This window comes from Candoia aspera, chromosome 4, assembly GCF_035149785.1.
Source record: "Candoia aspera isolate rCanAsp1 chromosome 4, rCanAsp1.hap2, whole genome shotgun sequence".
NCBI classification, from domain to species: Eukaryota; Metazoa; Chordata; class Lepidosauria; order Squamata; family Boidae; genus Candoia; species Candoia aspera.
Window position 1 is genome coordinate 35,143,888 of NC_086156.1, and position 27,849 is coordinate 35,171,736.

The 27,849-nt window shown below is 36.6% G+C and overlaps 1 protein-coding gene across 1 annotated transcript in view; it reads right to left on the minus strand.

Annotated features, from left to right (window-relative positions):
• JAZF1 (JAZF zinc finger 1) overlaps positions 1-27,849 on the minus strand; it is a 119,144-nt gene that overhangs the window by 21,104 nt on the left and 70,191 nt on the right. The window contains exon 2 of the mRNA XM_063303820.1: positions 22,145-22,217. Coding sequence (XP_063159890.1) covers positions 22,145-22,217 — 73 coding nt within the window. The remainder of the gene's footprint in view (positions 1-22,144; positions 22,218-27,849) is intronic.

The window sequence follows — 27,849 nt, forward strand, 5'->3', positions numbered from 1 at the left end:
CTCATAATTACAACATCTCTAACTACTACCATACTGGATATTCTTATGCAGGAGTTTAATGGGATGTTAAATTTATCCACCACAACTAAGGTCATAAAAATATTTGCAGGGTAACTCAGGATGCATAAAAAGATGTATTGATGTATATAAAAAATGAAAGCGACAAAATGGACATAAAGAGAATGAGATATTTTAGTACCTAAACTTGAAACACATTAGTCCTACTACTCTGATTCGTTTTTGAATCAACTGCTTTTAGATAACTCAAGGCATTTTTGGGTTAGTTCCCAGTAAAAATAGGGACCCACCAAGTTCAAGTTATGGTACTATTATTTACAATACATTTGGGGAGGTATTAAATACGGGGGCATGTTTCTGCTGACAGAATTCAAAACTGGAGATTCCCACCCCCCCACCCTGTGTGCACTGAAGTCTGTTTTAGAGCATCTCTCCAAATCACTGAACAGATTTTGAGGGTGCACAGATGAAGAGAGGAGCAACAATGTATTTCATCTCTGATCCTGAAGGAAATGGATTGTATATAAACATGGTGAAAAAAAGGAGAATGGTGAAATGTCCCCTGTGCAAACACTGAGTCATGTCTGACCCTTTGGGGGGATGCCGCTTTTGCGACATTTTCTTGGCAGACTATAGCGGGGTGGTTTGCCACTGCATGGTACTATTGTAATATAAAATTAATTGGGCCATGATGTATTATTGAATCATTTTCTATATCTTTAAACTGAAATTGAATTATTTACAGGTTTTGAGATTTACATATCCAATGATGTTCTTCTGCTGACAAAATGTTACTGGTGAGTACTGACTCCTTCCTTCTCCAGCAACTAGGCATTGAGCAGTGGTTCTCAACCTTGGCAACTTGAGGATGCTGGCTGGGGAATTCTGGGAGTTGGAGTCCACACATCTTCAAGTGGCCGAGGTCGAGAAACACTGGTCTAGAGCAGAGGGGGATGGTCTTAGTAGAGAATAAAGAGAAGTTCTGCTTTGCAAGCGCACATTTGCTAGAGTAGCATTGGAGGTATCCATGCTTCTGTTTATCAGAAATTAAAAAGCAAAGCAACACTGCATAAGCAACACATCCATAGAACAAAATTAAATTTCAGAATCGTGTGAATTTGGGGCACACTTCAGCCTCTTAGGTGGACATCTAGCCCTTTTCATAGATCGCTCAATTGCTTTGGAAAAGAAATTTACCAAAGTTCACACATGCCTACCCAGCTGGGTTGCTGAGAAGGTAAAAAGGATAAAAACAAGAAACAGTATCAACTGCAAGTATTAAAACCATTTTATAAAGAGATCTGTTGGTGCCCTTGAAGGGGTAAATTCTTCTCTTCCTATTTCCTCTGCAGTTACTGAAGGCAACAATAGACTGAGGATGGGAAAGCACTTCCCTTCTTAATCAGAAGGCACTTTCTCTTGGACAGAGAAGAAAACTGACTTTTTCAATTTGTTGAATCGGCACCGCTGCAAAAAATAAAACATAAAAAATAATAATCCATTACTAGTAAATCAAATAAATTATAACTGAAAAAACAAATCAGGAAAAGGAATGTTACACACTATCTGCTAAAAGTTTAAAAAAGCACCATACATAAAAATGATAGAAATAAAAAAACGTGAGGTAATATAGGAAAGTTAATACAAATAAGTGGGAAAAATGTATACATTGCCAATTTAATTAATTTCCTAACAAAACACAGCTGCTTTGGGGGTTCCATGGATTTGCTAAACCGACTCATGTTTTTAAACTGAGTCTTAACGTGTACAAAAGTATGAAACTATGTTTTATTTACTTGCTATTAAAATATCTGCAAGTTGTACTTCTGCTTTGTTTTACAAACACCCTTTATTAATACTTGCATCTGAATCTTTTCATCACAGTTACGAAGTACCAGTCTGAACTTAAAATTAAATGGCCTCTTTTGTGGATGGGGTGGCCTCCTGCTGCTACGTGAACCAGCTGCAGGCTATTAAAATAATGAGTTCGGGCTGAGTCATCTGATCTCATGCCTGGTACAATGCAGGAGATAAAGGACTTTGCCCACAATTCCTCGCCTGTTTACCAAACTCAACCTGTTGGGAGCTCTCTGCTCCCTTCCCCCTTCCTCCGTCAACTTTAGTTCCATGCAAAAGATGGTATCACAGAGCCCTCTACAGGTTGCCACCAGGGCATTGCTCTCTGGACACAAGTGTTTTATTGAAAAGGATGTAGAATACATTTCCCAACTCTATTATGGCAACAAGGCATAAAAGAGCATCCACTCGTGGGTGCCCGATCTCACGCCAAGCCAAGAAGAATTTCACAAATGTTGAAAAAAAAAAAAGGTAGGAAACCACCCCCAGACAAATGGATACCCTGATGTCAGTGCCATCTGTGATAAAAAAAAAAAAGGATTATAGTTACTGCCAGAGAATTTTAGATGAGAAAGGCCAAATTATTTTGCGATAAATATTTACAAACTTTCAGGAAAAATGTTTTTCTTGCATAATGTTGCTTTTAAAAATACCTTATACCTGGATATCCTACAACATGCTGCAGGCACATTAAAATGTCACAGAGTTTAATTTGTATTTTAAAATATGTAATTCGATCTGAGGGTTTAAATCAAGCAGACACATTCAAAATATATAATGATTCGTATTCTGCCACAAAGATGAGAACAAATATGTATTTGTAAACGCATTGACTAAAATCAGATTGCAAAATGAACTTACGTTATACATGTTAACAGTATATTTTCCCATTATTTATGAGTAATGGCTTATAATCAAAAGTGCAAAAAGTCCTTTAAAAACACTTCAGCTTTTAGAGTTTCCAGTAAATGTCTATGATTCTACGTAAAAAAAAACCCTCTGCAGAACTGCTGTAGGTCTTAAGCTCAGTATGCTTTACATCTAGATTGTGATCTCTTCCTTCTTAAACAATCACTGGAAACACAGTTCTCTCATAAACTGCTCAGCCATTTTTAGATCACTTCCAAAAAGCAGCAAACGTCCTGCTTAAGAATTCCAACTATAAATGATAGTAATTATGCTTAACAGAAAGCCTGTCTAGAAAGCAAGAATAAGATAAAAAAAAATTGGAGCAAAATTATACAACAGATATTAGCCATCAGGGAATATGAAATGATCACACAGAATAACAGACATTAAAAATATCAGATAGTACTCTTGGGGCCAAGATAGTGGATTAGGGAATGGGGAGGGGGAGAATCCATATCTCCAGGAAAAACAGGATCCAAATGTTTAAATTGTTTCTGTTGATTCTCACTGGAAGGAAACCAGTATATATCACACTGTCAAAAATGAACCCAGAATATATGCATGACTGCCATGGCAATATTTAAAGTCACTCCCTGTCTTCTCTATCTCATATCCTTCCTTTGGAACAGGAACTGAGACCACGGTGGCATAAGAACAAAACTCAAAACAATGTGCATGCCTACCATGTTGAGAAAAAGGTAATGAGAATTTAGAGCGAAATTAAGTTTGCATATCTTCCACAATGGAACGGAAAATTAACTCCAGTGTCCACATGATTTAATATAAACGGTAGTGGCCACAAATAGCAAAATCATAAAATGTAAAATTAGTTTTGTTAAGTAGTTAATATAACAGATAAGCAAGTAGCAGAAAATGACTTCTCAGAACTCTTAGCAAAGATGGGGAAAAAAGCTAACGGAGGACATAGACCTACAAGCTAAATCAACCATACGACATTAAGCTATGAAATGGAAACTGATCACAATCCTTCTAAAAAATTCATTCCACTGGCCATTAAAGATGATTACAAGACATCAAAGTTTTCAAACTGAATGAACAAAAAGAAATTCTGTAAACTATTTTAAATGAAAATGATTTCAGGCTAATTACAATTACACTGTTTCAAAGTATCCTGAATATTTTCTTCATGATATCGAGATAATTTTTCTTTTTTCTTTGTAACATCTGATGAGAGCACAATACTCTGATCAATTAAAAAATAAAGGCAGGGAGATTCTGCTCATTCCCATAAATTACAAATAAATAAAAATAAAAATAGCAGCTTTAGAATATATCAGGTTCAAACACTATGCCAAAATAACTCACATGGTTGAATCCCATCTGCAGCAGAGGGTAACCCCCTCTGCAGTGAAATGCTCACATGTGGGAGACAGATATAATATTAAAAGGAAACTTCTGACTCACAGGACCGTGAATCCTGTTCACAGCAATATTGCCCATGCTTGGCCAAACAACCTGAGTGATATTGTTTAACCCCAAGTAAAATTCTTTACTCAGCCTGGATTATTATGTCCATCCATACAGTATTTTTCTTTTTTTCACATGAATCTGATTTTACTTGAAAGCTTTTTAAGCATGCATGCAGGGGCAGATCCACATACAAATCATCTACTCATATTTTGTGTGTGATTTCCTTTAACAATATTGTAGAAGTATGGAACTATATACTTATACTCCTTCCTCTTCCTATTTTCCCCGCAACAACAACCCTGTGAGGTGGGTTGGGCTGAGAGAGAGAGACCGGCCCAAGGTCACCCAGCTGGCTTTTCATGCTGAAGGCGGGACTAGAACTCACAGACTCCTGGTTTCTAGCCCGTTGCCTTAACTACTAGACCAAACTGGCTCTCCAGTTTTAAGTCTACTTAAAGTTTCCCAAACTAAGGATCACACACACACACATGCCACCTCTACTGCATTTACATTAATTCTACAAGCTCCTGGGTTTTGATTAATAGCAGATTTTCTCTTCATTCCATTACTCGTGGATATTGTAGGGCATTATCTAAGTGGGGGTGTAATGGTAGGGCCAGCACCATGTCACTTTTTTGCCCATCTATTGTCAAGTAAATGGACAGTGTGTTCTGCACATTTATAGCTCTATTTTAATGTTATTTTGACGACATCTTTGAAGCTGGTCATCAAATTTCCTCATTTCTGATTTGTTCTCTGAGCAAGATCTTTAACAGTCATTTTCCCATTACACAGTGTGTGACTCAAAGCTTTCTGCATCTGACTTTCATAGATTCCACACTTTACATCCATAGAACATTGCTAGAAGGACCATGGTGTTGAAGTGTTTGCTCTTGCCTTGATGTTGTCCATTTGTTGGGAAATAGTTTTTATGCAATTAAAGTGAACCATGCTGCTGTTATTCTGTGTGATTTTTCTTGGTCAATTTTGTAGATACTGATTTCTTGGCCAGGTATTAGCCAAAATGTATACATTTTGCCAAAAGGTACAAGAGGTCAAACTAAAGAGCCACTGAAAACATAAACCAACGTTAGACTCTTCAGTCACCATGCATTGTCCTATATGGGGTCAATATAATAGTTAGCTCAGGTGTCCCCAATCAAGTACCCTACATCTCCCAAAATTTCTAGCCAAGATATGTGGAAAATATCAAGTTAACTTCTTGAGCCAAGAATTATTATACATTATTAATACCCAGAGATGATACAATTTGCAGAGAAGTATTTTAAATTAGCAAATTCTACAATCAAGTCTACCAATTCTGTAAATCACATGTAGATTGTCCATATTAACTGGAAATTTATTTATTCATTCATCAAATTTGTCATCGCCCATATCCTCCGACTAGAAATAATTGGAACTTAATCATCTGGAGGGCTTCAAATTGGGAAGTAAATAAATGAATTATTTTCTTTGTCCAGGGAGAGTTTGTTACAAGATACCAGCTACACTTGATGCCTTCTTGCCTTCAACCCCAACCTTCCAAGCTGCTCACTATAAGAATGTAACTTCAGAACAATTGCTTGATTAGCTTGTTTTACTTTTCCATCTTCCTTCCTTTTTTACTTTTGTGTCATGCTTTTTAAACTACAAATATGCAGACCAGGTTTGTCTTGTTTTTCCTGATCTTCTGGAATCCATTCTGAAGGCCCTTTGAGTTGAAGAATGAAGTAGAATTGACTTAAATAATACATAATAATAAATACATCTGACCAATGGAACAGGCATATATTTATTATTTATTAGAAATCTTTATATACATCTTTCCATGACATATTTTGAAGAGGTTTACAATTAAATTTGAAAACGGTAATGTCAAAATGGTTCATATAAAACATATACAGTACATTAAATGGATGGGAAGAGAATAAATGAATAAAAGAGAAAAGAAATGTGTCTCTATCATTCACATTGGGAAAGCAGGTAAATTATGGGTTTTTAGTAGATATCTAACAATAACCCTAAGTATAAAAGTTGGTTCTCTCTACTTTGCGTCAATCAGCAGATTGAGTATAAAATTCAACATATGCAGCCAAGCAAGAGATAAATTGTATCAGGGAATCAAAAATGTATATGTAGAGACAAAGGAAGAACAACTTGATGGAGATATGCAGGAGCTGTTGCCTAGGCAAAGGGGGCTAAAGTATTTTTTTAAAAATCCAGAACATCCTAATAACATAGCTTAGACAGACACCTCCCTAATTCACTGAACTATGAGGAGGAGGTATAATACAATGAAACTTGCAAGATGTCAGTCCTACTAGGTGGACCAGACCATGAAATCAACTCCACAGGACGGCTAAAACTACTTTTATTGAGTTTGCTATAATAACAAAATCTTGCAAATCTGATTGTTTTCATGCCCTTTCATTACAAACCCAAATTCCTACACTACAAAACCATTTCCACAACATTCCAATGTTGCTGATTTGTATGTGTTCCTGCAAATTCAGACATCTGTATTGTAGCTCAAATATAAATATCAGAAAAGGTATCACTTTAATCAGGTGACCTGAGTGCCTGCTGAGTTGGGCAATGACAAGCAATTTCAAGGCTACATCCCTCTGTTCCCAAGTTTCCTTTTATTTTATTTATTATTTAAATTTATATCACCCCCCCCCCCAAAAGGGGACTCTGGGAGGTTTTAATTCAATTTTAATTCAATTGGGATTGGAGAGGTCTTCAACGGATGGACTATGCTTTGGCTGAAGTGCTGAATTCTATCTTCTAATTTACTCATGATTTCTCCTCTTCCAAAACAAGGCTTCAGTTTTTATTCTTCATTTTCAAGGGAAGGGGGTGGTTTATTTTTAGATTTTTGTTATCGTTAATACGGCAGAAGATGATGCTGTTGCTGCTTTTTATTTTTAACATCTCTTTGACATTGCCCATCTCTGATGATCCCAAAGAGCCCTGTAGAAGGCATCTTTTTTGACATTCTCCCAAGATGTCACTGAAGTGTGGGAAACCTGGGAGGCTGCAGATCACTGGAGAAATCAAGGATACAATGAAAACCAGGATATGTACAAACACATAAACATATACTTCAAATGTTTTGTACCCAGAGTAAATGCAAGAAGCCTATACCACTTAAGAGAATTTCAACATATTTTCCTTTTTTTTAAAAAAAAGTTCCAAAATTTATTTGGTATCAAAGTGATAGAGAATAGTCAGAAGATGAAGAATAAATACCCTACCTCTGACTCTTTTAAATGCAGAATGTGTTCTTAATAATGTGTATTCTTTACTCTTATGTGCCTTTAAAAAATCAAGTATTTTGCTAGTGCAAGGAATATTTGAATGCTAGGTCTTTTTAATTAACTGGAAACTATCTGAAATTGCCACAAGCTATTCATGTGTGAACTTACTGAAGATAAGAGAGTTACAATGAATTCAAAGTGCAATAGCATACTAATGTTAACAAATTAGTTCTGCCTTCAAGATGGAACACTTCTCTCTTTAATCTGTCAACTTATTACTACGGAACAATAGCAACTGAGGGCACAATCGTACTAAATGAGCATTTCAGAATGAATATTCTTTTTTGCAACTGATCAATGATGAAAAAGGTTTCAGCCTAAAATAGATGCTGAACAGACATCTCAGCTGCACAATATTATCACCTCTTACACAAATGAGCTCAGTGCAGAGACCTGATCTTTTTGCCAATAGCACATCAAATTATTAACAGCAAATATTGAAGTGAAACGATTCCTAAGTACTACTTTGCTCAATTCTGTTTCAGGCTGCACTTAATCTTTATTCATCTTTAATGAGTATTTATAGTATGACCTGACAGCTTGCTACCACTGTGATAAATTATCTGACTCAAGTCTGATTAAAAATGCTACCCTGAATGCTAATTATCTCACCAGACCTGCTTAATAATAGCATTTCTTGTCAATTATGGAACCAGAGAATGGGTGCCAGTCGTAAAAGGCAACACACAAGCCTGTCCTTAAAGGCAGATTTCCCATCATGCTTTATCATCTGCCACATGTAGATCTAGGATTCTGTACCTGCAGTGACCTCCTTATTAGTGAACTGACAAAATGATGAAGCTCAGCTCCAGCCACTAGACTGGGTTTGCTGCCCATGGGAGATCAGCAATGTAGAGTCAGTTGTGATGCTTTTTATTGCTAGTCTTTGCAGGAACCTTGCCTTCAGTGACAAGCACCACATCTCATATATATTTAATATTATGAGGAAACTGAATAGAGATGGACCACCTTTTTTTTTCATTGATAGGGGAAACATTCCCATTATATTTGCAAGTATAGCTGTAAAGCTTAACAGAGTAACCTAAGTCGTAAAACTTAAGCATAGCTAATATCACTCCTTGCCAGTCTGTTTTTCAGTCCTAATTGCAACATATATATTAAATGAGTCGCCCTTGAGCTTAGTCAGCTTGAGATGGTACTAATGAATAAAGAGTAATTAACAATTCAATCAAGAAACTTCATTATGAAGTAGAAATGTCAGTAGAAAGCAAAAAGGCCACTAGTATGGTTATAGGAAATACAATAGTTTATTAACAGCCAAGTGATTTTAAGGCCAAATTAAACAAAATGGAAAAAGAATATTTCTAAATGCCTGAATGAAAAATGCATGACGAAAAAAGATGAAAAACTATTGCAGATGTGACTAATTGAACATGTAGGTATTTTATTTTAATCAGGTTTTAATTGTCATACTATATTTTGTTATTTCTTAATAGTTTGAATGCCCTAGGAATGAAAACAGGGACATATTTCAAAATAAATAATAATGATGATACTTTCCACTTTATTCTTATAACAACCTTCAGGAACAAATTAGGCTTGGAAAATTGACTGTTGAAATTATATCCATCAAGTTTCATAGTGAATAGTCTGTTAACATGCTAGGGAGGGGCTTTCTCCCCCCTTGGAAGCAATGGAAGTTGTATTTTGCAATTATTTGTGCACCTTATGCATTTTAGGAATGGCAGATGCATTTCCTGAAAAGGAAAAAAAATACTTCACAGTTTAGGCCTTAAGGCCAAAGTTATTTAGTTATCCACTTTCTTCTATCATCATGAAAGCGGATGCTAACGCTTATGAATTGACTCTCAGAATCCTGCATGATCATTTCAATGTTCCTCTGAACATGACTGGGAAGAAAACTTGTATCATTTGGCAATCTAATTTGCCAGAAAATCCACTGAGTATTATATCATCGCTCTATGTAGCACTTGTGGCTTAGTTAATTTTACTAGATCTATTAATTATGGAAATAAATGTCTTCATACAGTGTCAGAAGTTACTGTTAGACTGGAACTTAAACTTGAATAAAACCATAAACATAACTAAAAGGACGAAGAATGTTGTTCATTGCGCTCATTCCTGACACCCTCGTCCTGTCTTCTATGAGTCGACTACTGTCTGTAGAACACGCGGGAAATGCCATTTGCAGCTTTCATTCTGTGCTGGATGCTTCGCTTCATTAAATAGATTTATAAGCATCTGCTTATGAGTCATAAGTGAAAGCTCGAGTGACCAGTCTTGACATTCTTATCCAATTCTGCCTATGCAAAACTTTTTTCTGAAATACCAACCCAAATAATGCAGTGCAAAATAAGAAGCGATTTCACTGGTACGGGAATTCCACCTACAAGGCTGACTACTGTCCAGCACAGAATGCTATGAGTAACGCATGTAGAAAAAGAGGCTATTTTACCAAAGTTAAAGTCCAAGCCATCATAGATGGATCTGTACTGTTGATGATAATGACAAACTTTCTGGTGCAGTGTTTCGAGTGACACTGAATCAGGATTTCTTTTGCTATATGTTGGGGGCAATGATCCAGAAGTTCAATTATATGTTGATCCTCTCTATACAATTACTATTCTACAACTTTTCCAAAAAAAAATTGCTACATGAAATCTAAATCTCTACCCCATATTGCCAATTAAAAAATATTTATAGCATTTCTGACACTGCTTTTGGGGGATCAGTACCAATAATCACAGCCAATCTGTATTGACTGAATTTATGGGGTTAAGGAAAATAAAAGGGTTTATCTCAAGTTAACAAAATTGATTTAGAATTTCATAATCTCCTTGAATAGACAACATGTAATGTTTCAGGACCATTTTATTTCTTCTTATAAATTCATGAACTGAATGTGCTTTTTAATCTTTGAGCCGATATTGTGTTAGGTTAGTATAGAACATTCTGAAATCAAATGGTTCATAAGTTCTACATGAACGAATGAAATTTAGTTTCTAATGTTTCACTCACATTACACTTAACCTTATCACATACATCCTTTACTATGAACAGCTATTATTTTTCTATAATAACAAAATTGTCCAGCTATTTCTTAATAGTAAATCATTTTCATCTCTTCGCTAGTTGTACAGCTATTCTAACATTGGAGCTGGCAATAGGATACCACTCAGTGACATGATACCTGCAGCACCTTTAGTGACAACAAAAATTAACAAAGAAATATTATACAAAATGGTAAATCTCTTGCAAGTTTACCAAATCTCTTAGGATTTCAATTTTTTCATCTGAAATGTCATGAGATTTTGGATAGGAACAGCAAACTCTGAAGAATTCTCCTCATGAGATTTATGGCAGGAACACTGACATTTCAAAATTTATAGCAGGAACACCGACATTTCAAAATTGTCGATCTAACAGGATATCAGCTTTTTAAATTATTAATATTTGTTTGTTCCAACTGCTGGTGCCTGGTCTAGTGTATCAACTCTACATTTTAAAACACACACATGCATACACACACCCTATCAAATGAAATTATACTCTATTTTTAAATTAGAGTATAATTAAAAGATCTTAGACTGATGCATTCAAAATTTATATCATAGCAAATCATTAGAATCTAAACCAATAGAGTATATTAAATGGCTTATATCCAATGCAATATCTAAGCAATGAGGAATCTCTACTCTTTCTGCTGTACTGCAGTTTATTCCCTACCACCTGAAAGCTTTCCCAAACATTCAGAGGACTGTCAAGAAGGCCCAGAAAAAGAAAGGCTGCTGTTGAAAAAAATTAATCAAGAGACATCCAACATCTATAAGTAGATTAGTACTTATCCAATCTTACTGCAGATTATTATTTAATTTATGACATAACCACCAGCAGTTCTAAACAAATACAGGTCTCAACATATATACAGTGTCATGAATAAGGATGGCAAGCAGGGGGCTCCCATCCAGGCTGTAAAGCGCATGCGTAGTACTGAGGAATTAGGTATCCATTCAAAGAGACACAGATCGGGCCCGCCTTAGTCTTTGGGGTTTATATGTCTGGGTTTTTCCCACGCTTCTTCAGTTTGTTAGGATTTTCTGTTATGTAGCAGTAATAAAACACTAGAGACCTATTCCTTGTCTCAGTGTGGTTCCTGGCTGTTAGGACATACAGGAAGCTCAGTTCACATATCAAAGTATGAGGCAGAGAATTACATCATTCTGTCATTGGGCCCACTGACATCATGTTCAATGACAGACAAGACAGAAATAGAACGTCTGGTGGAATAATAGTTTATTTTTAAAAATAGGAGAAGAATAAGGGCATCTAAACACATAACAAAAGCAAGAGCAATCAATAAACCTGATTAGAAACTTTCCAAAATTCTGTAACTGGCCTTTAAATCTGGGTAGGTAAGCTGGTTCCTTCCAGATGTTTGGATTATTCTCATGAGTGTAATTAGACCAACTGTCTAAACTCATAGGAATTACCTATTTCTGTTTTAGATATAATCACTTGGAATGAACATTTATGTAGCACTGCAACAAGCTGCAGAGCTAAGGTGTTTCACATAAGAAAAACAATCATTGTCTCTATTTCAAAGCATGTATCTGCCCCAGCATATAATCTTTAATTACTGTTTCCCCATCTGAGACAGGCTGCCTGACTATGATTATGCAAAGCAAGCACCTTCCAGATAGTGTGTTCAAACATTTTTCTTTTTATCTAGAGAACCAAAGCCAGGGTACAAAGAGCAGAACGATCAACCACAAGACAGAATTTTAATGCAGCTTGCTACATGGAATAGGAGAATACTGTTTCCCTCCCCTACTACGAAGTATGGATGATAGATAAATCATAATTGGAATAGCCTTTTCCAAGCTCCTAACCAGGAGCCAATTAGCCACTGAATCATTGCAGCGAGACATAAGCTATTTTTATTCATTTGCCTTATTTATCTGCTATTTGTTTCCTTTATAGTCCATCTTTCTGCAGGAGCTCAAGGCTGGAGACTAATCAAGAGGTCTCCAGACACTTTCCCATCTTAGTGGGAAATTCCTGCAGAAGCCTTACACTCAATTACACTGGGTGAGGTTCAAGCCTTTGCTGTTGGCACAGATGGTCCTAAACATCTTGACAGGGATACTTGACAGACTACCTTCACCATTACAGATCTGTCTGACTGCCAAAATAATAAAAGGGGGTCTTGTTGTATAGGCCAAGATTGGCAGAATACCATCTTGTAGTTGCTCACAGACAAGTTTCTTTCTGGTGACCTTGAATATTCTCTATGTGGAACCTACTATAACATCTTTTGGATGCTTAATCAAGTCCTATCCATTCATCTAGGAATTTACTGAATAAGTGGTTGTGTTTTGTTCCTCTCCATCATTTTAAGTAATATGTTTTATATTCTAATCTATTGTTTTTATTGTTATATATTTATACTTTCAGTTGTGAAATACTTATAAAAACTATTGAAATATACTGAGCAAACAAACTGTACAGGACACAGAATAGCAATCTTAAATTATAAGAAGGCAGATTCTGATTCCATGTTAGGAAAATTTCTTAATGGTAAGAGCAGTTCAACGATGGAATGAATTACCAAGGGAGATGGTAGGCTTTCCTTTGATGGATGAGTTCAAGCAGAAGACATCAAAACAAACTGTTAGGGATGTTTTAATCTGGATTCCTACACAGAGCAGAGGGTTGGGCTTCATGGCCTAAATGGCTCTTTTGCTCTATGATCACATAATTATATTGCTTTAAAAATCAAGGGCTATATTTTGTATGAAATTGCTATGAGCGCTAATCAGCTTTGACATTTTACTTTAAGTCAGTCTAAGAGCTTGGCCATTTTAATGCAAATTATTTATATATTAAAAATTTATATACTGCTTCCTATTAAAAGAACTCTCTATGTGATTTATAGTACTTCTAGTTGAAACTATAGTGTAGATCAGAGTTTCTCAACCTTGCTAATTTTAAGGTATGTAGACTTCAACTCTCAGAATTGCCCAGCTAGCATGGCTCACTGGGGAATTCTGGGAGTTGAAGTCCACATACCTTAAAATTGCTAAGTTTGAGAAGCACTGCTGTAGATTATGTAAATCAGCCTGACTCAGTGCTTGCACAGGGGACCTTTCACCTTTCACAAGCTAGAAGGACTTCCAAACTTTCCTCCTAAGTACTTGGGCAACTTCCAGTCAGCTTTTGTGTAGCCCTAGAGCAGTGTTTTTCAAACATGGCAACTTTAAGATGAGTGGACTTCAATTCCTAGAATGCTGGCTGGAGAATTCTGGGAGGTGAAGTCCACACATCTTAAAGTTGACAAGCTTGAAAAACACTGCCCTAGAACTTCCCAATATTGTGTCACTTACCTTCAACAGCAAATCACTTTCAGCAGTCAATTTATTATATTTTTGTTTTTAAATGAACTCAGCTTAAAAAGTAATTTACTTTGAGGGGAGGAAAAAAAACCTAATTCTGCCTCACATGAAAAGGGTAGGCTGCCAGTACTGGCTCCACCTGTTCCAATATACTAATTATTACATACTAATCCAACTTTTGCTCCTATTGAAGATTTCCCTCCTTCCCTTTCTCTACTCTAGCTCTTACTGCTTTTACTGGTTAGGTTTGCTTTAGCGGCAGGTCATTTTCTGACACATTGACTGATTTGGAAAATGATCCAACCTTCTTGAGTTTTAAGGTAATAAACCTACATCGTACAAATAAAAGATCCACAACAGTTACAACATTTCCTCCAACAAAATTAGTTTACAACTTAATTACTAACCAGTAAAACATATTTGTAACTGAAACAGATCAAACAAAGCAATCGTACATATTTTTTCAGATGCCCAGTAATACTGCAGAATGTACAAATTTCCATAATTAAAGTAAAATGAGCAGTCCCCCGGAAACTACCAACCTTACTGAGAGCAGGGTAGAACAACCAGGTCCTGAACTAACTCACTAACCAAATGAAAAGCCATCAAGCTTTCACAGGTGCAAAGGGAAGGAGAGAGATGACTTCAGAATCTTAGGGCCAGGTTCTTGAAAGCCTGGAGCCTATGACTTTGGCACTGGGAACAGAAAGAAAGAATTACTCAGAGGAGCATAAGGAACCTGTGTGTGTGTGTGTGTGTGTGTGTGTGTGTGAGAGAGAGAGAGAGAGAGAGAGAGAGATTGATTGATTGATTGGGGGGCTCTATACACAAGCACCACTAGTTTCAATTGGGATTTGGCTAGTGAAGACCTTTCTGATGTAATGAAACATGAGAAGGAAGGACCAAAATAGTCTGAATAGTGTTGTTCTCAACAAGGATCAGTGGACAAAGAGAGGACTTGGGAACATCCCAGGAGACCTTTCAGTAAAACAAAACCTTGACAACATATGTTTGTTGTTCTTTTACTACCTATGGTCAAATTAAACTTGGAGTACTCATTCTTCTGAAGAGCATGTACTTCAAAAAGAGAGAAATTGCAATCATTTAATAAGCAGTTATTTTTAAAAGGCTTTAAAACTGTCTCATTTATTTTCAACAACAGCTTAATGGAACTGGCTCATGTAAGGTCAAAAACATTAAAGTTTGTGATTCTGAATTACAAAGTATAACTCATTTCCAGTTTCAATGTTGAAAGATGCCTTTATCTTAAGAAATGAATTCCTAATATCTGTACATTGGGATGCAGCTGTCTAGTGCTATCAGTGTTAATGAAATTAGGTCCCAAGTGATTAACAGATTTTTGAAGTGTACAAATCAATTTATTATATTTATTGAAAAGGTCAGTCTCTTCGTGTAAGAGACAAAAAGGAAAAGAAGGCGTGTGCAAAACTCTATGTACTGGTCATAGGGAGAATCCTTGGCTGCTCCAAGGTGCTTTGTCATTTCCAGAAATAAATTTCACAGCCAGAACACATCTGGAACAGCATCTTCTGTTCCAGAAAATGACAAGCTGTCTTGGAACAACTGGATCTGCATATTCCAGGAGAAAAAAAATGTAACTTCTGGGGAACACCAGAACATTCTCTGACCAGAACAAAGTTTTGCACATTCTTGTTGGGAGTTCAATGCACAATTTTTGACAGAAAGCCTGTGAGAGCAATGGAACAAATAATAAATAATTGTGCAATGAAGTTCAGCCAGTGCCCAGTGATGCTGATATAGGTAAAGGTAAAGGTTTCCCTTGACGTAAAGTCCAGTCGTGTCCGACTCTAGGGGGCGGTGCTCATCTCCGTTTCAAAGCCTTGGAGCCGGCGTTGTCCATAGGACACTTCCGGGTCATGTGGCCAGCATGACTCACGGAACGCCGTTACCTTCCCGCCGAAGCGGTACCAATTAATCTACTCACATTTGCATGTTTTCGAACTGCTTGGTGTGCAGAAGCTGGGATGAGCAACGGGAGCTCACCCCGCCGCGCGGTTTCGAACCGCCGACCTTCCGATCGACAGCTCAGCGGTTTAACCCGCAGCGCCACCGCGTCCCTGATGCTGATATACAACACTGTATTTAGTTGAATGCAACATTTGAACCTATGTGAGAATTACTATTCAAGACATTTTAAAGGGTTACCTGGACAGACATTTCTGTGCAGTGTGGAATTTCCTCTTAATAAAAATGAATGAGAAAACATTAGATTCTTAAGATCCACAAGGAACTATACTGTTTACCATTGGCCATGACCATCTCTAGAGGCATTAGGGTTGGGAGTGGGATGACTACATAATTGAAGCCTCATAGTTTTTATGTGTATCATGACACAGATAAAAAAGGGGTGGGTTTCAATTGCACGGTGACAGCCACCATCATGACACCTCCCAACTTCACTCTCCAGTGAATGCCTTTGGTCATCACCATACAGACTTCAATTATACAGCTCAGGTGGTATGAATTTGTAAAGTATTGATATATATTCAGATTAAAATATTAGCGAGAAGATATTTAGGCTAAAGATAAAACACATTAACTGTGGACAGTTTAACACACACACACACACACACACAGACGCTTACTTGTGCTTGGCATTTCAATAAAGAATTTGGAACAACTGCTAGTAAAGTTCATTGGACTTAATCTGGCTCCAGACTTTCAGGGGCCAGGCAAGTAAGAAAGGCCTTCTTATCAGACAGGTTAACTGCTCTTTCTGGAGCCTAACAAATTTAGTGCTGTGCAGGCCTGATTCTCCTTGAACAGAGTAAAAAAAAAAAGCAATAAATAAATAAAATACATTGTTCTCCAGGATGCTATATGAATTTCCTTAGCTTTCCCAAGCCTGATTTTCTTTAGTTGTATTACAATAGCCAGGTTGGCTGGGGATGATGGACACTATAATCCAATCAGAGAACGCCAAAGTGGGAATCGCTGTTTAGCTTTTCTATTTTGAAATCCACCTCTTTGTTCTTTCAAAGCCTGTCTGTGCTCCACTTGGTGAATTTAATTGTATTCAGTCTTCTCGCCTGAATCTTAATCTAGCTATTACACCTCATTCCAGCATGCCTCTAATAAGCAATCCATTTTATATATTTATGGGTTATATTAATTATTTACCATTCATTTCACACTGAAGACTTGTAATTTGGCATTTGTCAAATATAAAGCTTGATTCTTGATATACTTGCACTATTAACAAGGTATTACTGAGAGCTAAACAAGTTGGGAAAATAGCGCGGTCCAAATGGGTTCCTATAATCAGTGAAGCTGATTAAAGTGTGTACTTGTTTCAGGACTCTTGGCACATTTTCTATTTTTCTCTCATGAGTTTCTTCTGAGCTTGCACATTGTTTGATCCACTGCTGATCATCTTTTAATTGCAGAAGGAGGCAGGCAGGCAGGCAATACAGGCTTACTATTATTTATTTGTATTTATTTAATTTATTCATGTCTTCAGGGCAAATCTGATCTCAAGGGAGATGATGGTGTTCCACAGGGCAGATACAATGAGAGAAAAGTCTTTTTTCCTGGGTCCCACCAGATGACATTCCTTATGGGACTCATAACATGCCTTTTCTGCCAGATCTCATGGGTTGTGTAGAAAAAATCATAGAGAGGCAGTCCCACAAATAACTCAGCCCTGTGCCATGAAAGGCTTTATAAGTGACCACCAGGACTCTGAACTGTGCCCAGAAACATACTGGCAGCCAAGGAAACTCAAGGAGCAGACCAGCACCTCTGAACAGCCCTCAGTGTCTTGGATGACCATAGCTATGTTGCCATCCATGCCCTGGGCACATCTGAGAGGGGAACACCCCTCTCGGTGCCCAGCCAGGTTTCAGTGATACATGCCAGGTCAGCTTTCTCATTCATGATATGTGGTAGTATAATATTTTTTCTGATGGGAACCATCTACCTAAATGCTGTATTTAGTATATGATCTCTATTTTGCCAGCTATTCAGGAACCAGATCTAATCATTAAAATGTACTGAAGAAAAGATGTCATCTTTACAGCACCTACAGCCCCAGTCAATTCTTTGCTGAAGTTAAACTTGATGCACATGTGCAGAACAAATCAGATGTTGTTTGGCTACTATCTTCTATTGCCATTTGGATGACCAGATTGTCTCTCAGTGAGATATGAAGGAGGAGAAAGAGCTACTTGCATGAGAGATGGAAAATGCTTAATAAAGGCTGAGGGATGCATGTATGCAAGAGAGAGAGGAGATAATTTCACAAAAATGTTTGTGAAATGGAAGTTATCAGATGAACACTGAATCCTTTTCTCCAGACATGCAAAAATAGGCATGCCAGTTTATTATGCTTACCTTATGCTTACTTTAAGTCTAATTAAACATACAGTACCTTTAACTTAATTAAAAGCTTCCTTCCTTCCTTCCTTCCTTCCTTCCTTCCTCCCTCCCTCCCTCCCTCCCTCCCACCCTCCCACCCTCCCACCCTCCCACGATCAATGGAGCCAAACTCTGCCTTCTGTTTCTTGGATAAATTCTTACACTTCTCCTGTAAATTGGTGCCATAAATTTCCTTCTGTTCAAGCCTATAGTTGAGGTAACTGGGCCTGGATTTACATTTATTCCATACAAAAATCAGTTTTGTTTAATTAGTCAAATCCTGTTGTCTTCTGTACATCCATGTGGTGGTACTTGATGGAACAAAGGCTAAGTTTTCTTCCCACTCTCAACAAAGTCTTTTTTCCCCCACAGTGCAAGCTTGCAATTAGGGTAACTGGACCATTTGTGCAAGCTTATGGTTAAGGTACTTTGAAGCAAATCTTTTTTTTCCCTGTGCAATCCCAACTACCGAGAACTCATAATTTCATGTATGACTTACTTAAGTCACATTTGTTTCAATAGTTCTGATTAAATTTAGATCCAACCCTTTGTGCTTATCATGCTGGGCTATGTAATTTACTAGAAATGGTGAACTGAGGCCCAGGCTGAATGCATCATTAAGCCTTTATTGGGTCTCATCAGCAACTGCTGACTGCAGTTGCCAAAAATCAATACTTTTTGCCATTTTGAGACAGGAAATACACAAAAAAATGATTATTGTGAACTTAAAAAAAAACAGCAGGGAAACTCTTCCAATTCTTCCCCAAACCTAGAAATTAGACAAAAAATCACTACTGTGCCCAAATGAATGATATAGTCCCACCTATTTTCTGTCATTGCCTTGCTACCTCTCAATACATAAAAATACAATCCATGATCAGTAAAAGGTTTTCCTGTCCTGTAATATACAGAACAACACTTGTAAGCAGCTCAAACTAAACTTACATTTCCTTAGCATTTACCATCATTTGGTAATCAATTTAGATGGGTAGGATCTGTACCCATTGGACAGTGCCTTTCTGTTTTGGAAGCAATGTAAAACACTAATACATTAAAGCAACATGTGGTCTCACATATGCCACTGAGGATGTGAGAAAGATTAGAGGCATTTAATTCAAAATACCAATATTGTACCATGCCAAGATGTATTCCCTTCCTTTTCCCACTTGGCAGACCACATGCTGAAGAATATGCTTTAAAGTATCTCAATTAATGAAATTTGGGCACGACAGTGATAAAGTATCTCAATTAATGAAATTTCAAACCCACAAAAATTGTAATCATGAGCACACATTGGAAAAGAAAAGGAATTAAAGGTTCACCAATACCCACTAAGGTAGAGGACTTACTGCACTGTGGTGTTTACTCGGATTATTATTTTTGAAGTTTATATGGCCTTATTTAGCCTCATTTATAAGAACCATGAGCCAGTTTGATGTAGTGGTTAAGGCATCAGGCTAGAAACCAGGAGACCCTGAGTTCTAGTTCTGCCTTAGGCACAAAGCCAGCTAGGTGCCCTTGGGCCAGTCACAGTCTCTCAGCCCTAGGAAGAAGATAATGGCAAACCACTTCTGAAAAACCTGCCAAGAAAACTGCAAGGACTTATCCAGGCAGTCTCCAAGAATTGAACATAATTGAACGGATTAAAAAAAAATAAAAATAAGAACCATAAGCTCAGAGGTATAAACACCCCTTTTCTGATGTATAGCCAGTTTTGTGGAATCAGTAAGTCCCAAAAGTTTTATTATCTCAATGCCAAAGACAATTCCATTCTGAACATATTTCAATCCTAATTGCCATTTTAAACAGACCTGGAAGAACATGCAACAATGTACAGGTTAGGTAGAAATAGTAGGTATTTTTATTTGTTTAAACCCATTCTGGTTATTTTGCAAAAAACCAAGGCCTTCAACTGGAAGATATTTCACAGCAGTTTTCTCTTCCTGATAAGGAATATACTTTGCATTATTTTCATCTCCTGAAATGAGATAAAACTAGCACAACTGAAAACATTTCACTGTTGTAAAAATGTGTTATCCCTCATTTCTCAGCAAATAACTTTTACATAGAGGGCAAATGTCACAAAAGTGACTCAGGTATGCCACATATAAAAACTTACCTGCCTTCAGAATGCCAGCATACTTCACAAAAAGAAAAAATATGGATTAACCTTATATATGATTAATTTTCCAAGTGTTGCCTTTAAAAAGCCAAAATATGCCAACCATGCTCAGGAAGAAAAGATCAGCCCAAAGGCTTCAAACATACACAAGGAAATTTAGGAGAAATGTTGGAATCTTGGAGACTGCATTTGAGACTTCCACAATAAATTCCGTCCATTGCCTTGGCTCATAAATTGTTTCTATTCACATCTAAGAACTCTCTTATTCTTTCTCTAGAATAATTTTGCAACAGGATGTGAAGATATGATTAGATGGATAAAAATCAGGCTAGAAACCAGGAGACTCTGAGTTCTAGTACTGCCTTAGGACTATATGATTGTAATTGGTCACTGTCATCATAAATCCAGACATCGACACACACAGAGATCTAATCTTAGTAGACCTAATTTTATTTTTAAATATAAAACTACAAGTGACCTGTTATTCTTCCCTGAACAGTAAGTAATAACAGCCTTTTAAGGAAGTATATGTAGAAAGGAAAAACAATGATTTTCTTTCTTTAAAAAGTGGGAGCATACTGAGTTCTAATTGTAGGAAAGATAGTAAGATGCAAATAGTGATATGAAATGAACCAAACTTTGTAAACAAAAATATACAATTCTAATACTCTGAACTACATACTTTACTGTCCAGTTATGATTAAAAATAGTATCAATGGCATTATATTACTGGAAAGGTAATAGTATTTGTTCTATATGCTTCTCCATAAGCCTTAAGTGAATTGGCAGGTTATAGTTTTCACATTTCATTACCATTTAATTCCACCTTTTCCTTGATATCTATTTGAATATAGATGCATACCTGTCAGATGATAACATGTCACCACCTGATGAAACAGAGACTAATCTACAAATCATGGTCTTTCACTGCTCCAATGCAATTAATACTTAATATTAATCTGTGTTAATACAAAAAACCCCCCTATAATACAAAAGCTATGTAATACTGGAATCGATGGGCCCTTATTTGTAGGCCATGAAACCCCTTCCTGATCCTTTTGCCAGAATTCCCTGCCAAAATACTGAAATCCAGTTTTTTTTTCTTCAGAATAAGAAGCATAATCAGTGCATTCTAATAAACTCAGCAGACCTACTCTGTTATTTAAAAATATCCTCCAAATTGGGAGTAACTATGCTGGTCAAGGTAGGGACGCGGTGGCGCTGCGGGTTAAACCACTGAGCTGCAGAGCTTGCCGATTGAAAGGTCGGCGGTTCGAATCCGCACGGCGGGGTGAGCTCCCGTGGCTAGTCCAGCTCCTGCACACCTAGCAGTTCGAAAACATGCAAATGTGAGTAGATTAATAGGTACTGCTTCGGTGGGAAGGTAACGGCGTTCCGTGTCGTCATGCCGGCCACATGACCACGGACGGGTCCTTACGGACAATGCCGGCTCCAAGGCTTAGAAACGGAGATGAGCACCGCCTCCTAGAGTCGGACTCGACTGGACTTAACGTCAAGGGAAACCTTTACCTTTACCTATGCTGGTCAAGACTTCTGTGGGCACAAGAAGCTACTTTTATGCAGCTCCAGAATTACGGACATCAGCAAAATTGTTTACATTCCCATGCCATTTGAAATTTACTGCAACAAGTCCTTTAATAAGGAGACATTATAAAAACCCACATATATTTTAATTTATACACAAAACAGCTTACCTATTAATGTAACTGAGAGCAACATATGTAGGTTGTTGTAATTCTTGTTTTTCTAATACACGTGGGTCCGTATCTGCAATTCAAAGCATACAAACGGATTAGGGTTTGTTGACTTAGATCATGCAGATCAAGCACACTTGAAAGTCCTTTTCTCAGATCACATGCAAGGCAGACAAAAACCCAAATGTGTGTCACACCAGTGGGGGGTGTCCCACACACTTAGATTAAGACAGCTTTCATTAACAGTGAAACTGAAAAAAAGGATCAAGAGTGCAAAACGTAGAGGTGATTGTTTTCTCTATTAGCAGAGGTTACTGAAAGAGATTTGCATACCACAATGTTACATCAGACACTCAGTAAAACTTATGAAGGATTATTCAAGATGCTCAACTTTTAATTTAGAACGATTACTTCTGACAGTGTTTTCTTCAAAATTTGTAGTACTGCATTACTTCTAAGGAAATTTTAAAAGCAATAATATGATCCTTTACCATAATTAATTATGTTTCAAGTGACATAAGTTTACAAGCTGCAAAAAAGCAATATAATTTTAATAATGAATGGAAAGAGCACAATATTATCAACATTTGAAAGGATTCTTAAAAAGGTCAAAACAAAAAAAGGGAATAGTCGCACCACACTGTTTTCAATGCATTATGGGATGCATTTCTATATTACGGAAAACTGTACATCTGATTCTGTTGAAGAACCTTTCGGTTTGGTTGCCTGTAGAATGTGCAGGACCCAATCTGTAGTTCTAACAGATTCTGAATACCAGTGGAATATGCTAGAATACTAGAAAAAAATCTTGGTTCAGTGAAAATAAGGGACTTCAGGGTTTTTATAGGAATACACATAGAACTGTGCTCTCTGTTCCAATAGTGAAAAGTAATATACCACTTTTAACTAAAAAACTGCTTCAGTTAGGTGAGACTGAATACAATCTAATTTAAACCTCTCCCAAGAAAAAACACCTCTTTACTTCCAAATAATGATTGTTTGTTTGTTTTTTGGCTCCATTATATCTGTAGATTGTTATCTAAACCTAAACTTCACATTAAAGCATGCACATATATATGTACATACCAAAATGAACATGTGGCCCAGTGGTATATTCCACTATATATTCCCATTTGGAAAGGGGAAACAAAGAGGGAAATCAATTCCTCCAAAATTGATTTTCCAGTCTGAAAGAAAAACTATTGTAATAAAAACTAAACCTGTGTGCTAATCTCATCATTTTGCAACATGAATGCAAAGCGGAATATTTGAAGACATCAAGCTGATTTATACTGAATTGGACCATTATATCAATATAATCTTAATTGACAGGCAATGGGTCATCAAAAACTACAACTTTATCTGTAACGACATGAAGTGATTTAAATGACAAGGGATGTCTATTTCAGCAAACTGCTTTTGAGAAAGTATGTCATCCTGCTGTTCTTCATTTGTTGGGCCTGAAAATTCACAAACTGTGTGGATTATATCAGGCATTTTCATGGATCATACTAGGAATTCTCCAACACAGAGAGTTATAGGGCTAAGAGATCTTCTGTTGAACACAAATACTTTAAGCTAGAAGTCCTTTCCAGATATTCTTTACTTCTGCTTTAATCCTCCAAATCAATATGCCAGTGGCAAAGGACTATGGGATTTATAGCCCAAAACATCTGGGCACCAGGTTGCTTGCCTCCACTTTAAGACTGTTCTATTCCAGTGGAAGACAATCCATTATTAGCAGACAAAATGAGAAATTTTACAAATTTATGATTGTACCAGTGGGATATTTACTTACTAAATAGCTTTCATCAGTGGTACTTCGACTATTCTATATTTTGAAAAATATCAGGTTGAGACAAGAGAAATTCTCTCCCAAGTCTTTTTCAAAACCTCAAATTATTCTTTCAAGAATTCATTTAAATTCTTTTATATTCAAATGTAATAAAGCCAAAAGAATCTTAGTGAGACTGAGACTATATGGAGAAATAGAAAGAATGCGTCATCCCCACCCATTTTTTTAAACCAGAGTAGAAATTTCAAATGCTTGTAAGATAGTTTTCAAACACATACAGTTGTAAACCAAAAAAAAAAAAAAATCAGCATGCAGTTAATAGGGCCACCAAGGTCATATTGCCAAAATCTGGCAGCAAAGTATCAATTCATTGGAGTAATTTTTGCTTTTAAAAGGCCCAAAAGGAGTATTACATCATTAGGTCTATGAAACTAAATGAACATTTCAACCCCACATTTCTGTGGCATCATTAGGTCATTGCCATACTGCCTGACTCCAATATAATGCAGGCATAGAGGTTTTTTTAAAACTCTAGCAAATGTTTTAAATATACAATTGCATTTTTTAAAATATAAAGGTCATGATGAACCTTGTGTCCATCTAAAGATGAAGGTTGATGAAGGCAAAATAAATTATTCAGAAAATTATCTAGCATTTTTTTCAAGGTCCCCCTTACTTTGAGTAAATTGATTAGAAATGTTGAAAATGTCCAATGCATTTAGTTTCCCAAACTTGAGTGTTTGGGGTTTGATGAGCCAGCAAAACCAAAAAACAAAACAAACAAACTCACCCAACGCATACCCTTTCTAATCTCCCAGCACAAAATGTAGCTTTTTACATAACCCATATGCCTACCTAAGAAATTTAATGTTATTGGTACCTTGCTTAGCCTTGTTCATCAGAGATAACAAGTCCTGGAGGGATTTATAGACAAACGACTGTCCATGGGAAATACTAGCAGTGGCCACATCCCTGCTTCTGAGGGATTTTCTGCCTTCTCTCTTTGCTTACATCCTTGCTTACATCCTGCCCCACCCCTTCCAATAACAGATGGCTGGTCGGAATGCCAAGTACTTATCTCTTCTCCCACTTCCCCATTACTAGGTCTTCCCTCTTCTGGACTACGTTACCACCAATTCTTCCTGTGCTTATCTTTTCACACTCATTCATACACACTGCTTCTTGTCCCTTTCTCTGGATTCCCTACCACATTCCTTGCACTAAGTTTTCACAATCTCTACCAGATACATCTTGCATGCCAGCTCTGGTCTCAGTTTCTCCAAACTGCAGTATGTTATCACAGTAGAAGGAAGAGGCCAGCTATTGGAAATGCTTTCATAGCAGATATGGACTGACTTAATAAGATAGCCGAAAACAGGCATATAAAAATCCAGGCCTTCAGTTTTTCTTTAAGCATTAGCTAGGTAGTAAAATTAACTGAAAGTAGCCTAAACACATTCATATGAGATACTTAAAGTGTCTCAAACATATCCGCAGATGGAAAATGTTTTTTGAGCATCAGTCACAAACCAAGAGGCTTTTCAACTCTGTTGGTCTGAAAAGTGTAATATTTAAAAAGCCATCCTTTTAATGCAGCTTCCACAAATCAGTGCATGTAAAAAACAGCTGTCATTTTTTCTGACCGGATCAGTTGTTGATCATCTACATCTTAAACCACTTGCTTCCTGAGTCAGTGGTGTGGTACAAACAGCTATTTTATTGCTCTCATCACACCATTAAGAACTTGTATGCTACCCTTTACTGCTTGTTCAACAAAAGCTTCAACCCTGAACAAGTATTCTAGCAGTAACCATAGATTTTTAGATCAACCATACAGAAAACCAACAAAGAGAACTTTACGTTAGTCTCCCATGGTATCCATTTTAAAATGTTTTCTTCTGAAACATAACTACTGATTTATTCAGAGAGTATCTCTGAAACTGATTGATATGTCTATAATGTAAAGTATATCTGAACCAGAAGTATTTGCTGTCCTGTTTAAACCAAGTATCTTTTGGAGCTTGAACAAACCATTTGTATATTTTGTAGTGAACTCTGTGGGCTTATTCTCTCTGGAGGACTATCCTGGAAACAAACAAACAAACAAATATAAAGCATGGCCTTTTTACCTATTATACACTATATGAAATACACCTTTCCTCTCAGAATTGCATTTATTTATCTGTTTATTTATTTGCTACATTGAAAAGGGAAAATCTTGCCAGGCTATAATAAGAATTTTATGAGTGTTCTAAATTTTATACTGGTCCATAACCATAATTTTGATTTGATTTGACTATTTTAAATCCTTCCAAGATCTGTTTTTTTTTAAGATCTGTTTTTTTGCTCCTAAGTATGACAAATGCCCTTCGAAGTTCTCTCAGAATTTTCATGTAGGGAATTAAAGTGAAAAATGAGAGAACGTGCAAAACTTTTCAGCACTTTCTCTTATATATAAATAATATTGCATTCAACCAAGGGCAGTAGAGGAAGAGACTAACACAAACATTCACTAGCTCATTTGGATCTTTTGTCTATTTGCCTCAGAATCGCCTTTTCATATTTTTATATGTGGAAATATCTGATAAAGGAAAATTACCTTCCAAAGGAAAATTACCTTCCAAACTTGAGAAGACCCTCCTCCCTTAATATCTTTCTTAATTATTTCATTTCGGAGTAGTAGGAAGATCCTCTCTTCACCCACTGTCTTCTTAGGCAGAAGGGTAAATAAAACAAACTAGCACTTTACAGCTTTCAGAAATTCTCTCCATGTATTTTTCAGGACAAAATAAACATATTCACTATCTGAGAATTCCATAAGTAATCAGTACATGAATTACTTACTAATTTGGAGGTGGTACTGATTTCAGTATCAGGTGCCACCATACATCTGCTCATAATGGCCTACAATATATTTTCAAAGGCTAATACCAACACATTGGGATAACAATTGGCTTGAGTTAATGTCTACGTATTTTTCAGCAGCTGCTATCTAAAAAAATAATAATGTGCTACGCAGCATGGCTACGCATTACATTTTGCATCCTATCATCACGGAAGAGAAGCTATGTAATTGCTCTACAAACGTGGAATGTAGCCAGCTTCCTCTAGTCCAAAAGCCTCCATGAAAGCATCTGGTATTTAGGTGCCTAAACAGTTCTTCCGATCTTACGTTGAAGAAAAAGAAAAGTTTAGGAAGCTGCCTTTATTAAACTGTAAGCCACGAGTCTGACTGGATTTGGCATAAAAATCCAATAAATAAAATAAATAAAACAAATCAATACATGGCTCATATTTAAATGGTAGAATACATGCATTGCATAGGAAATATCCTAGCTCAAGGCCCCAGTATCTCCAGACACTACTGGACAAAACCTCCAAGTAACCAAAAACTTGTGATAAGCTTGTCTGGATCAAAGACTCAATACTGCTCATGGAATTATAATCTAATCATACCTGGAAGTTCCCAGGTTTGGGAAAAACTGATTGTTTACAATGGCAGCTTCAGAAACCTTTCTGTATTGCAAGTGCGGTCAAAGCCAGGGTGTGTTTTGCATTCAAACAATAAAATTCATTTGTTATATAACTGGTGCTATATGAGATGGAGAAAAAAAAACATGAAGCACTTTATACATTGAAGAAAGTACAACATTACGTTTTCTACTTAATAGAATGCAACCTACTGAAATTATAAAATTGCCATTTATTTTTAATTGTTTTAACTTTTAACTGTTTTAAAGGTAGTTAAGTGCAAGTTTTCATCACATGCAAGAATTTCTTGCTTATTATGTTAACTTGATATGGAAAATACAATTATTGATGGATCCTGGGAAATAATTAATAGCCACCTTCTGTGGGCACAGCATTCATTAATCAAGTCAGCAGACTAAAGACCTCAACAATTATGCAA